Below are 14,463 nucleotides of genomic sequence, written 5' to 3' on the forward strand. Positions count from 1 at the left end.
TTCTACTTCGATAACGAAGTTAGAATCATAAGCCCCCTCTTCACGATCTGTGAATCGGCGGTCCACGAACCAAAGCGTTCCCGGCACAGGCAAAGTCCCACGAAAACAAAGATCGATAGACGATTTTTGTGTTTGTTTCTCAAGAGTTGTAATTTTCGCTTTGTTGTGTAGAAAAAGTCTTATAAAAAGATTATTCTTTCGAATTTGTTGTAATCGAACAAAGTTATAATGAATTCCTCAACAGAACCGACTTTTGACTCAAACAAGCTGGCGACCACAGTGGGAGCCAGCGGTCTCGCTGTCGAGACCGCGGTGTCGCAACCGATCAAGATAATCGTCAATGAAGAGATCGAATACGAATTCGATCAGGCGAAGTTTGAGGAGTACTTGTCATCCTCCTCCGCGAAATCTTCCTCGTCTCGCAAATATAGGAAGATTTCGAAAACTTTCAAGTCTGCAATTCCAACGGAGGCCGCAGACAAAGATTCTTGCTCGATCGTTGTTAAGGAATCTCCTTGCAACGTCCCTGCTCAAAACGACTCTACACCAGTTACGGAGTCGTTGATCAATAGCTCACCGGTGCTGACGAAAAGAGCTCGTCAGAGACAGCGTCAGCGCCGTGCTCGACAATTGGCTAAGGCCATGCAACAAACCGACGGGGTCCATTACTATGCGGACCTAAAGTCGAGAAAACAGAAAATGACCCAGTTGCCTCAATGGCAAGATAATCATATTTCTGCAAAGCTTACGACGGAGGAATGGACTCTCGTCAAAAGGGCCCGTTCAACCCTTAAAGAACGGATACAAAGGCGTAAGGCGAAGGCTGCCCAAACTCGCGCTCTTCGTCAACAAGCGCAAGGAACCAAGAAAGAAACGGTGTCTGAAAAGTCACCGAAGAATCGTAAAGTCTGGATGCCAAAGACACCACAAGCATATGTTCCGGGCCCGTCTACTGCAACACCAGTAGAACCCTGGGTTAGCCCAGATTTGTCCAAGTTCAAGATAACAATAGCAGATCGCCTTGGTCCTTCAGTTGATGATCGAGGCAAAGCCCCAGTCAAGGAACAACCATGTCCGGCAAATAAACCATTAATGGTTTCATATGCAGGGGGTCGTAAACACCCTCCTGTCAGAACTGCACAAGTCCAAAACGAGAGAATACCAGTTCACTCTCGTTTAGGACCTCTGAAAACTCCACACCCGCAAGGGGGTGGATTTAAACATTCAACTTTGGATCGCTCAGAGGCGACGACCAGTCGTCCTGTGCATGTTAACAAAGTTCAAAAGCGAAAGATAGGTTGCTCGAATCACAATAATGATGAGCTGTACTATCAGAAAGATAACTCAAGAAAGAGAGTTGTCAGAGAAAATGAGTCTCATTGCGCTTGCGAGAGACTCATTAAAGCAGTGTTGACAGAATGCGGATGCTCTAAGAATAATTCAACAAGAGTCTCCGTATTTCAAAGATTGTCCAATGAAGCGTCAAGACCCAAAACAAGACGTTTCAACAAAACGAAATCTGTAATCCGACAAGATGAGCTTCCTGAGGTCACTATCAACATGACCAATAAAGGAAAGCAAAAGTCAGTTAACTACGACCCTGATTTCTCTCCGGGAGGGAGAGTTGAGCGGGGTCTTTCTCAAAGGCAAGACGTTTCAACAAAAAGAAACCTGTAATCCGACAAGATGAGTTCCCTGAGGTCACTATCAACATGACCAATAAAGGAAAGCAAAAATCAGTCAATCCTGACCCTGATTTCTCTCCAGGAGGGAGAGTTGAGCGGGGTCTTTCTCAAAGGATGGCACAGCTACAAAGAAGAGCCAACTTACGTCGAGATTACAGGAGAATGCACGAGGGTTTATATTCAGATGAAGAATTGTCGGACACTTGTTCTGCTATTGCATCGGACGATACCGCGTCCAGTGTTGGACGAGTCAGAGAATCGTTCGCAATCACGCCGGATCAACTGGCTCACATCTTGCAGGAGGCGTTGGCTAAACAACGCGAAGAAATCAGAGCTGAGTTCAAAACCGATATGGAGTTGACTATGCAGCAGATGCGAGACTTGCAGGTTCAGCAACACCAACCGGAGTCGAGCCAGAAGGCGGAATCCAGCCGGCGTAATGAAGAGGATGAGACTATCTTTGATGATCCTCCTCCAGATAAAGACAACTCCGGAAGCGGTCCGACCAAGTCATCCACTCAACCTCCACAGATCTACTTGAAGAAAAGTGAGGAAGAGGATAAGAAGATGCATGATCTCGAGAGCAAGGTCAACGCTCTGATGACGGCTCAGGAAGTGAAGAAAACGGGCATTCCATACCCGTACCCGAGGCAGTGAGACCTGATTCCTTATCCCCAGAAATTTAATTTGATTAACTTTACTCCTTTTGATGGCAAGGGTTCACCAACTCAGCACTTGATCTATTTCAAGTCGCATCTCGGCGCAATATCCGGGAACGAAGCCCTGATGGTCCGGTCATTCGTAGGAACCCTTCGCGGGCCTGCCTTCGATTGGTACCGACGCCTTAAGCCCGGGAGTATCACTAGCTGGGCAGACATGGAAGAGTTATTCCTCACCAATTTCTTCGACGACGACACGGAAGTCTCGATCGGCACGTTGTTGGATGAGAAGCAGAAGGATGGGGAATCGGTTGATGTCTTTGTCAAACGATTCCGGGACAAAGCGGTGAACTGCAGAGATCCACTCACTGAGGAATTTATTCTGCAAACATGTCATAATAATCTGTCCTTGGATGTATTAGAAGTGGTGGGGGTTGTTCCCTCTAAAACTTGGAAAGAGATGAAAGTAAGAGGTGAACAAGCTGAACGCTTCCTCAAGAGAAAGAATTTGGAGCGAGGTTTGCCACCAGCTAATAATCAGAATCAAAATCAAAAGCAGAACTTTAACCCTCGAGGCAGAGGAAGAGGGTCCACGCCACCCACCGCAACAACAACCGCAACAGTCATCCTTCCAACTAGCGCCAAATCAGAATCAGCAGCCCCCGAGGCAGCCCAAGACTTCTGAGCCTAGATTCCCGAAGGAATACTCATTCAAAGATGATGAAGTTCCAGTCATCTTCAAATATTTATTAGAGAATAACAAGATCAAGCTTCCACCGGTCACAAACCAAGAAGAAGCCACGAAGATTAATGACCCGAAATACTGTGCATATCACAGAAGGGTCCACCATCCAACTAAGACGTGTTATGTCTTGAAAGACAAAATACAAACCTTAATTGATGTTGGTATTGTGACGCCGAAGCCAAAAGAGAAGAAGGTAGGCGCAAACGCGGTCTCTATTAGCTTCGGATCGGTTCCTTTGTCCTGGTTTCAAGCCGAGCCAGTATCAAAGGTCAAGGTGCAAACCATCAACGATGACCCTCATGGACAGCGCCAGAAGGGGCTGGTATCTCACACAACCCCCAACGGCGAAATCCTTTGGGTTCATCCGGATTTGTTTGAAGATGAACAGTGGACGACATCCACATCGAAGAAGAAGTCAAAAGGCAAGGGAAAAGAGAAGTCCTGTTATGGAGCCTCAGCGATTCCTGAGAAGAATGATGAGGAGATCCCAGCTTTACCACTTTCTGAAGAAGAACAAGAAGTTTTCGCTACAAGGAGTGGGAATGAGTATCATTATAAGTATCCTGAGACCTCTAACCCAAATGCTACGACTCTGAAGGAGCTGGGGATAGTTGTAACTCCTCCAGTAGCTGCTGAAAAGCCGCAACAACCGGCTAAGCAAAAAGAGAAAGAACCCCAACATAAAGAGATTCAAGTTCCGAAGCAGTCTCGTTTCAGCCGACCGATTGGACGAGATAAACCGGAAAGCTCGAACGCACCATATCGTTTCGACGTTATGGCTCAGTTGGCCAATATCCCAGCAAGGATTACGCTATACGTGCTGCGCCTCTCGAAGGAAACCAGGGAAGCTTTACAAGAAGCTTTGGCTGATTCTGAAGTATTCTTAACTCAGGTCAAGCCAGCTCCTGAAGAGCCAGAGTCGTCAGTGCATCATTGCAATCTGGCAGCCACAAAATTCCCTTGCATCGCTTTCACAAAAGAAGATATGCAAGTTAGGAATTCGAAGCATGATAGGCCTCTATATTTCACCGGATATATTGGCTCTAGCGTTGTCAACCGGATCCAAGTCGATCCGGGTTCCGCTGTTAGCATCATGCCACTGCGGTTGATGTACCACCTCGGAATCCCTGCCAGCAAGTTAGCCTCTATAGGGACGGTTATCTACGGGTTCAATACTAGCGGGTCAAGACCGTTAGGAAAAATCCGGGTGAAGTGTCAACTCGAAGATTTAAAGTCTGAAGTCACCTGCTATGTGATCGATGCGGAGACTTCTTATAATTTACTGTAGGGTCGTCCATGGATCCACGGTAATCTTATAGTTCCCTCCACCCTCCATCAGTGTTTGAAGTATGTCGACACTAATGAGGAGGTCAAGACGGTGGTCGCGGATAAGCAACCATTCAAGGGGTTAGAAAATTACTTTACTGATTCCCTTCTTTATGGTGCTGAGTCCGATACTGAACCATCGGCCCATGGCACGGACAGCGGAGAAGAAGCTGATACCGAAGCCGGGCTCGATTATAGTGAAGGTCTTGTATTAAATGACATTGAACCTCTTGTAATCGATCTTGACGGTGATGAATCGTCGGACGAAAATTGTAACTGGCAACTTGCCGATGAAATAATAAAAAATAATTTAGAGTATTCGCCTTGTCTTGATAATATAATGCAGGAATTGTATGACGATCCCAGTCTACACATGCCGCTTCGCTCGTCTTGCACGACGATAAAATATTTTCAAAATCCAGTAGGAACAACTGTGATTCTACCCGCAAAGACAGGGGGTGAAAAAGAAATAATCTTTGGAAAAGGGAATCCATCCCCAACTCCTGATCCTTTCTTGGACACCGATTCAGATGAAGAAAAACCCGGGCGACATTTCTCTCGGTACAGTTCACAAGCGAATGATTATATGACGAACCGGGGTTATGACCTCTCACTCGGTGAAGGTCTTTATTTTGGTCAAGGTATTAGGGTTCCACCCCGTCCTGCCTATGTACCAAAAGGAAAACCAGATAATTATTACAGTCGCAATAGGGGTCTGGGTTATGCTTCATCATCCGATGACGATTATGGCCAACAGATCATTAACCAATTAATAGATAGGAGCGGACATTCATCCGATACTTCAAATTGGGATTCTGATGTGAGCATTGGAGAAAAGTTCAAAAGTCTCATGTCAAACATGGCAACGGTTGACCCTTCTACAACAGAAGAAGACGATCAGTTACCTACTTGGGAAGATCCTTGGATACATTACATGAATATCCAATACGGTGATCGATTCGAGCAAAGATAACCTCCTACCGAAGATAAGGTAGTCCAAGTTAATATGGGTGACGAAACTAATCCGAAACCTATATTTATTAGTGGTGATCTTCCACCGGATGAGAAAGAGGAACTAATCGCCCTTATTCGAGAATATATCGACGTATTCGCTTGGAGTTACGAAGATATGCCAGGACTCGACCCAGACATAGCAATGCATAGCCTTAATATAAAATCGGATGCTAAACCTGTCAAACAACAACAAAGACGGTTTCGTCCGCAAATTATGGAGCCGATAGAAGCTGAAGTCAAGAAGCTAATTGATTCGGGATTTGTCAGAGAAGAACAACATCCTGAATGGTTGGCCAATATCGTTCCAGTCCTCAAAAAGAACGGAAAAATCAGAATCTGCATTGACTTCAGAGATCTGAATACGGCCTGTCCCAAAGACGACTTTCCTCTACCGATTACGGACGTCATCATTGACAACACATGCGGGTTTGAAAGAATGTCATTCATGGACGGATTTTCTGGGTATAATCAAATCAAGATGCATCCGGATGATGAAAAGCACACAGCTTTCAGAACACCTCTTGGCGTCTTTTGTTATACCGTTATGACTGTTATGCCATTCGGCTTGAAGAATGCCGGCGCTACGTACCAACGAGCGATGACGAAAATCTTTCAAGAGCACCTCCGGAAAACTGTCGAATGCTACGTTGATGACCTGGTCGTTAAGAGTCGTGATAAAAACGACCACATTAACGATCTGAAGCCAATGTTCGAGCTTATGAGAACTCATCAGCTGAAAATGAACCCGACTAAATCCTTCCTTGGAATGTCGAGCGGTAAATTTCTTGGATTCGTCGTCACCACAAAAGGTATTCATATTGATCCTGATAAGGTGAAGGCAATACACGAGCTACAACCCCCGAGAAATCTTAAAGAACTCAGAGGGTTGCAAGGTCGATTGGCATACATCCGTCGATTTATATCAAATCTGTCTGGAAAATGTCAACCGTTCTCTAAACTCGCGAAGAAAGGCGTGTCGTTCGTTTGGAATGAAGCATGCCAAAAGGCATTCGAATATATTAAGAAATATCTGGCGAATCCACCTATTCTCGTTGCACCGAAATCGGGCAAACCGTTTTTGATTTATGTCAAAGCGACGAGCCATTCGTTAAGTGCATTACTTGCACAAGACGACGATAACGGTCACGAACAAGCTGTGTACTATCTGAGTCGTACATTAGTAGGAGCTGAGTCTCATTATCCGATGATTGAGAAGGAATGCCTCGCTTTGGTATTCGTGATTCAGAAAATGCGACATTATTTAGTCGGACAGACGATTTATGTCATTTCCAACATAAATCCCGTCCGAGTGTTCATGACCCAACCGGCTTCCATGAATTGGCGTTTGGCCAGATGGGCTTTACTCTTATCGCAATATGACTTGTACTTCAAACAGCAGAAATCTGTTAAAGGACGAGCTATTTGCGATCTTCTGGCGGAGAACCCTACGAAGGATGTAGTCGAATTGTACGACGATCTGCCGATGAAACTCACGAAGTTAATACCACCTCACATCAACAAGTGTGGCAATTGTACTTCGATGGGGCTTCCCGATCAACCAATGTGGCAAGTGCACCCGGATGTTCTAAAATCTCCTCAGGAGTGGGGGTCGTTTTAGTTTCCCCGGAAAAGCACGTCTTGCCTAGAGCATATTCACTGACCGAACCATGCTCTAATAATGTGGCCGAATACAATGCATTAATAATCGGACTTAATTTCGCCAAAGAGCTGGGGGTCGAATACCTTGAGGCTTTTGGAGATTCTCAACTGGTACCTGCTTCTTTTAATTTGACTAAAAGGAGAGAAAGCGCACAGGTCATTAGAGGAGGCACACGGTCCGACTCATTCATTTCTCGGATTTCTCTTCCGAGAGGAGAAAGATCAGTACCTGTGTCCGCAGCTGATGGATCAACGTCAGGAGTGGGTGGAACGTCAGCTGGTCCTTCTTTCAGAACATCTTGCATTTGCTGGACGAAGCTGGTCTCCTCAGTCTCCATACCTCCAGGAGAAGCAGCTCCAACTCGATATTCTCCCTCTTCTTGACTCTCTACAGAAATTGGAAATGAAATGAGTTCGAGCATTAAAAAAAAATGTAAGAGAGATAAAAATAAATAATTACCTAGTTCATCAGAAGAAACATTACGACCAGAGATATCTTCTACGGCAGAAAGATGAACGCGCGGTTTAGAAGCAGCTTTCTTTTGTTTCTTCGGTGGATGTGCTTCAGGACCTTCGTGACGACGTTTGGTGCGTAATTCAGTTCGAGGAGGAATTTGGGTTTGAGCTTGAGTGGGAGGTCGTGATCTTTGTCGACGAGCAAGAGGCACTTCATCCTCTTCATCCTCTTCGTCCCCACTGAGAATGTCTACCGTCATCCGATTAGGATAGGTCATGACGACCCTCTCTCCCCGTTTTCTCGAAGTAGCTTGTGATTGAGTAGGAGCAACAGATGGGCACACAAGTCCTCTTTCAAAGAAAGAATCAGAAAGACCCGCTCTTTCATCAGAACTTGAGCTAGTCTCACCCGCCTCCTCGGAAGTCTCCGTCTCCTCAGAGTCAAATTCTTCTTCACTACCGACTGAGCGAGCCGGTTCCTTTCCTTTCCTTGATGATTCAGCAGCCTCTTTTCCTCGAGGCGACATCACAGCTTCGCGAGGCAGTTCTGCTGCTTGCCGTGGAGCTATTTCTTCCTCTGAGTCTGATATCCTCCTACGTCGAGTGACAATATTGGTGGCTATCAGCCATTTACAAAAGAGGAAAGTCATCCGTAGAGGCGGCGTCTCTAAGGGGAGATCAAATTCAACATTGGTGCAGCCGGCAATGCTCCAAAACCAAGCTCTCGCCCCGTCGATAAGTCCACCTCGAAAGCTGAGGTGACGATTCGGGTTGCCGATGTATATCTGATCATACCCGAACTGACGGGCGAATCGACATGGAAGATAGGGTTCGATGTGGCAAACATCCCTTATCCTGAACAACAGATATCCAGGTCGAATATTCATCAACCATCTGAAGCACCCGACATCCAAGATGGTACGATTCTGCCTTGGGTCTTCAGCATCCACTAAGGTAGTGTTGTAAGTACCGGAGAACTGAGGGAAGCAAGGAAAAAATTCCCAACATTTGTGAATTTTAAACTGCCTCGTTATGTCCGGCTCTCGATGTTTGCTCCATTTGCAATTCTCGAGATTTTGCAACAGAGGGACACTGAGATCTACCGTATCAGGAGCCTCCATTAAATCTGGTCGATGAAGTACCAACCAGGCCATTAAGTAAGTATAGGGCAGCTCCAGCTTCGGAACGGACAGGCTGGCGGAAGGTTTCTTTTTCTCCTGGGTAAATGCGGAGATTAGTTGCCGCAATCCACTATGAATATCGGCCACCATAGCGGGAAGCAAAGATAATTTGCGACCTGTAGCCAGCTGGACGGCCGGATACAACACTTCCATTGGCATCGCATCTGCGGATTGATGGGGAACTACACATCTCTTTAACCATAAGGCTAGAAAACCCGCCAGCAGAGCAGTAGGGCTAATCGGAACACCAGCTTGCCACAGATAAGAGCGGAACTTAGTGCCGTGCAAAAATCCATCTTCTGAGCGCGAAGTATAAGAATGCGCGTTGGTTTTCTCTAACAAACGGTTAATTTCATCCGTACTCAAGGGAGACAATCCGCACACATCTGCCGAACGGACATCCAGGTTCTTGAAGAGATAATCAGCGAATTGTTTTAAACTGACTTGAGGAGACTTCTTTCTGGCTTTGGGCTCCATCTCGGCCATGGCTATATGATAATGACAGGTCAATTCCCATAGAGTGTCATAGGTCGCAGTCGAGCTATCTTTCATCTTAATCAGCTGATTGGTGGTCGGAAAGAACTCTTGATATGGGACATCGCCCATAGGCAAAGCAGACACTTGCATCATTTCATGCAGTGGTAGTCCAAGTTCCCCGTTCTTGGTAAAGAATGTATTGGTGTCCGGGTTGTAGATCTCGAACAAACAAAGGAAATGACTTACACTGCTCTGCAAGCCATGCATGGTGGCACGAATCGGGACATCCAACCCTAATCCTGCTAATTCTCGCCCAAAACGTTTCAACACATATTGGGTCATCCTGGTCCACCACCACTTGTTCCCAGAATAATGGACCCATCCATAACACCTGAAAGTCTCTCTGGGCAATCTTTTTCCTGCTGCCGCTAACCGGTTCTTCACAGTGTTGGCTTGCACTATCTTTTCGTTCTGAGGAATATTGTCTTGTCCTAAGACACCCGGATGAAGTCCTCTCACATGAGCTCTTTCACTGGAACCTGGAGTTGCTTCCTTTCCAATGAAACCACAATGAATGTGCTCGTGGTTTTCGGTTAATTTCCAGAACATCTCTCGTCCAACTGATAGGTTCCTGAACATTAACAGTGAATGATCCCGAGGGATAAAAGGCAGATATAAGAATGATGATCCACTCTGGTGCAACCATTGCGCAGGCTGGCAGAAAGCAATCTTCGGATCTTTTACCGAGTCACCAAATAAGAAATCTGGCTTCCTTATGCATTGATTCGAGTCTTGCTCCGAGATCAAGGGCGCATCTGTGATTAATCGTCGTAGAACACGACAACTACCTCGCTGGATTAATTCACTATCACTTCCGTTATAATCAGATTTAAACTGGGGAGAGAATTCAATTAACGGGATCCCCTCGTAATAAGAGTGGGTCACGCTACTCCGGCCAGTAATCACATCAGCAGTAAATATGGTGGAAGGAAATCGGACTGATAAAAGAGGCATACACATAAATGGTGTAAGTGTCATCCTAAGATTTTAGAGAAAAAACGGTATATCTCATTCTATAAGATATAGTCGTTATCTCATAACAGGTGTGACGATTTTCTATCCACCATATGTATAAAGGAGGTATGCGGGCATTATAACGGCATACCAAAACCTTTCAATACATATGGGATGATGTAAAATTGCCCCTGTGTATTATGAAGTGTGTTTTGTCAAAGCAAAACAAACACTTTTAAGCGTCGATCCCCTCAAAGGAGGATACCGGCTCTTCTCGAAGGTACCTCAAAGGATACAAACGAGGATCTGCAAGCAAATACAGGTGCATATATATATGGAATTTACGAAATACAGTATTTAAACTCGTAAAAGGATGAAAAAGGTATACCTCCACGTGAGGGTGCAGCAGGGGCAGCCTCCTCGGGGCTCTGAACAGTCGGTCGGCTTCGGGTTCCTCGAGCTCTACGCGGCGACATGACGAGTAAACGATCTACAAGGAAACCCAACGAAGAAAGTCAGGATTTTTAGCAATAAATCAACCCAAATATCATCAAATATGGCCGAAATAATGCATGCATAGTCACAGTTGAAAAAAATCAAGATTTTGGAGAAAAGGGGGGTGAACAGACCTTTAAAATCCGAGTGCAATCTTCCCAAACAAGAGCACCACCCAAGTCGGCAACAAAGAGGAGAAGAAATAGAGGAAAACTGATCGAAAATCGCCCAAGAAATCGCCTCAAAATCGCCTAGAAATCGACGTGAAAAAGCCCTAAAAAACCCTAAGTCCGCGGTTTTATACCACCTTGAGCGAGACAGTAAATACTGTCTCGCCGAGCGAGACAGCAAATGCTGTCTCGCCGAGCGAGACAGCAAATGCTGTCTCGCCGAGCGAGACAGCAAATACTGTCTCACCAACTCTGTCTCGCCGAGCGAGACAGAAAACACTGTCTCGCCCAGCGAGACAGAAAACTCTGTCTCGCCGAGCGAGACAGAAAACACTGTCTCGCCCAGCGAGACAGAAAACTCTGTCTCGCCGAGCGAGACAGTAAACTTTTCTGTTTTGCACTATGGAACAGTGGACTACTCCAATGGGTACACGAGTCTAAACTGTATTCCCACCCTCAACAGGAAGTTTCTGGAGAATATTAATTGGAATATTCTTAAGGATAACCTGATGAACTCTCAATGGCTATATCAATTCAGTGATAAAGCTGAACCCACAAGAACAAGTACCAACTTCAATTCAAGATCTCGACAACGGTCAAGCGATAAACGCGACACCGGGAGAACATTAGCTATTCTACGAAAGAACTGAATAGACTAAAAACAGAAGAGATCAAGCATTGAAGCCAGTTACAAGTCCTTCCACACGATCTACTCAGCCAAGCATTGAAGGGATCGTAAGTAAAATCTATCTTATCCAAAGTATCCCATGCTCCTCTATAAAAGAATGAGTCTGGAATACTTTGGAGGGGGTATCTGTAGGCGTCAAAAAATGCTAATAGATATACCAAACAAGAGAAGATACAATCAAAGCTAATAGATATCCCAAACATAGAGAAGATCACTCAATAAATCACAAGAATTGATCTCATACTGTTTTTGGAAAATCAAAACAGGTATGAACTGTCTCGCCAGCGAGACAAGCTTTGCTGTCTCACCAGCGAGACAGTGTTTGCTGTCTCGCCAGCGAGACAGATTTTACTGTCTCGCCAGCGAGACAGCTTTGAAATGATCAAAACCACCTTTGTAACTGCCCTACACGTGTCCATTAACTACCAAGGGACGTGGGAAACATCGTGGGCGAAAATCACGTGAATAACTGCTAAAATAACAGAGTTTGAAACGTGGGAGAGCGGTTACAGCGAGAAACTGTCATTTTCCGAGACAGTATTTACCTGTCTCGCCCAGCGAGACAGTAAACACTGTCTCGCCGTGCTAACTTCTTCGATTGCTGAGTTTTTACAGTTACAGACCCCAGAGGCTATAAATACCCCCCTAGGGTCACTTCTGACGGGGATCGAGCATTTTTAGGAGCATTCCAGAGCAGAGAGAGAGAGCAGATTTGAGTTTTCTTGCAAATCCTTGAAATTAAGCTTTGACTTGATTTTAAGAACGACTATCTTACTTCGATAAGATATCGTTTTAATTTCTCACTTCGATAAACGAAGTCAGAATCAGTCAACCCCTTCTTCACGATCTGTGATTCGGCGGTCCACGAGCCAAAGCGTTCCCGGCACAGGCAAAGTCCCACGAAAACAAAGATCGATAGACGATTTTTGTGTTTGTTTCTCAAAAGTTGTAATTTTCGCTTTGTTGTGTAGAAAAAGTCTTATAAAAAGATTATTCTTTCGGATTTGTTGTAATCGAACAAAGTTATAATGAATTCCTCAACAGAACCGACTTTTGACTCAAACAATACATGCATAGAAATGAATATTATTTTGTTTCACCTAGGAAATTTGATGTTGAAATTATGTTTATTACAAGCAAGGGAAACTAAAATGGGGCAAAGAAGCATCATGCAGCCACTCCATCTGAACAATCTCCAAAACTGTTTTGCATAGTGCCTCAGCGAGCTCGCTCACTTGCCTTTTCATAACTGAAATCGCTGATCTAGCAGCCCTTGCAGTCTCATGAGCATTACAATATTCTTCAAGCATAAGCTGAACTCTCTTCGTTGCTCCCTGTCTCCAATTTTACCTGGTCAGAAACAAAGTCCTTGCTTCCTTAGAGCATTTGCTGCAATTATCATTCTCTCTCTCAAGTTGTAATATGAGAGCAGGAGCAACTCTTCTTTCCAAGTAGTGGCCAACACATTCCTGTAGATGAATCTCAAGCTTCTCCTTAAGAACACTGTATAGCTGCTCAAAACCAAAATTTTGATCAATTGAAGATGATATATCATGTATACACAAGTCCAAAATGGAGTCCAGAATACCAATTTTCCAGATAAAAAAAAGACTGGTTTTTCAATAATTTCGCAACCCCCCACATGGATTCGGATGGTGAAGAACCAGATGATATGAGATCTGACAAGCTAAATGCAGACTCATTTAAGTAGGAAGAAAGGTTAGCATCTGCAAATAGCATCTGATCAACCGATTCCATGTCAGAGAAAGGCTTTACCAAGGAAGAAAGAAGGGTCCCACTGCTCTTAATGTGTATATCCCCCTCCTTTCTATCGTCTATTAAAGATGAAAAATATTGTTCAAAAGAAATCAGCGAACTTCTATTATTAGATTCGATGTTTGCTAGTGAAGTACTCCGCACATCTTTCTGGTTCCAGGACTGATGAAGTTGGTCCAATTGTGCTCTACAAACTTCTTCTTGGGATGCTAGTTCTTCAGCTTCTTCCCAAGATGAATTACCCCTGCCATTTGCAGAAGCTGCTTCAAGGGCTAGTTGCTGCTCTATGATGAATGCAACCTTCGTGAAATACGTTTTCTCAAGCTCGACCAAGGATGCTTTCTCTAGCTCCACCTCAACAAGCTTTTCAATTGACGTATCAACAGAACCGCGCATCTGTGAAAGGATTCCAAAGGCATCCATCGCTTCAGAGTTGTAAGCGATAACTGATCTAATTATCTCCGGGAGAACAATGCCAGTCATCTGTTCAACCAAGTGCTTACAGGAATGCAGACTAGCCTGAAATATGGAAATCCAGATTCCTTCATACCTCTGCTTTATATTGTCTGAAGAAATGCTGATGCTAGCTAAGTCTGTGCCAATCAATTCCTGAACTTAATTCAAAAATCCCGCAACTAGGACACATTTCTCAATTTGCTCTCCGAACACGTGAAATGAATTACTACAATCACGTTGCAGACCCATATCTCCTGCCGCCCAACCAACTTTCTCAGTGGAAATGTTGGACATGTTGAGCACTATATCTTTAACCTCCTTGGCACAGCTCATTTGCAGCCATATGTGGTACAAGTAAAACCATCATTTTTTTTCATATCCAACTCCCTTAGTCTATCTGTTGTCGCCTTGTATTTTTGTTGGCCTGAAAAACCAATGGACAAATCATCTTTGCTTGAATACTCGGTAGATTGCATATACTCTGTGAAAGCGGAGAGCAAGCGCTCTTTAGATTTTGACTCAATATCTGATCCAACAGACCTCATCATTTCTGAGCACTCATCTTCAATTTTCTGGATATGGTCAGTGTATCTCTCCATTCTGTGAAAAAGGTCGTAATGCCTTTGTTGAATTGAAATCCAGATCATGACCTTGGGCCTTTG

General features: G+C 44.6%; 2 protein-coding genes across 2 annotated transcripts in view; both read right to left on the reverse strand.

Annotated features, from left to right (window-relative positions):
* LOC109825446 lies at positions 846-10,878 on the reverse strand. The gene is made up of 6 exons (XM_020392300.1): positions 10,846-10,878; positions 7,549-10,706; positions 7,318-7,476; positions 3,660-3,721; positions 2,948-3,031; positions 846-971 (listed from the first exon to the last, which is right to left on the reverse strand). The coding sequence occupies exons 2-6, from the start codon at positions 10,238-10,240 to the stop codon at positions 846-848; spliced, it is 3,123 nt and encodes a 1,040-aa protein (XP_020247889.1). The 5' UTR covers positions 10,241-10,706; positions 10,846-10,878.
* LOC109825448 (serine/threonine-protein kinase SMG1-like) overlaps positions 14,131-14,463 on the reverse strand; it is a 4,543-nt gene continuing 4,210 nt past the window's right edge. Inside the window, exon 5 of the mRNA XM_020392302.1 lies at positions 14,131-14,373. Within this exon, the coding sequence (XP_020247891.1) occupies positions 14,131-14,373 (243 nt within the window). The remainder of the gene's footprint in view (positions 14,374-14,463) is intronic.

Source organism: Asparagus officinalis, chromosome 10 (genome assembly GCF_001876935.1).
Source record: "Asparagus officinalis chromosome 10, Aspof.V1, whole genome shotgun sequence".
In the NCBI taxonomy this organism is placed as follows: Eukaryota; Viridiplantae; Streptophyta; class Magnoliopsida; order Asparagales; family Asparagaceae; genus Asparagus; species Asparagus officinalis.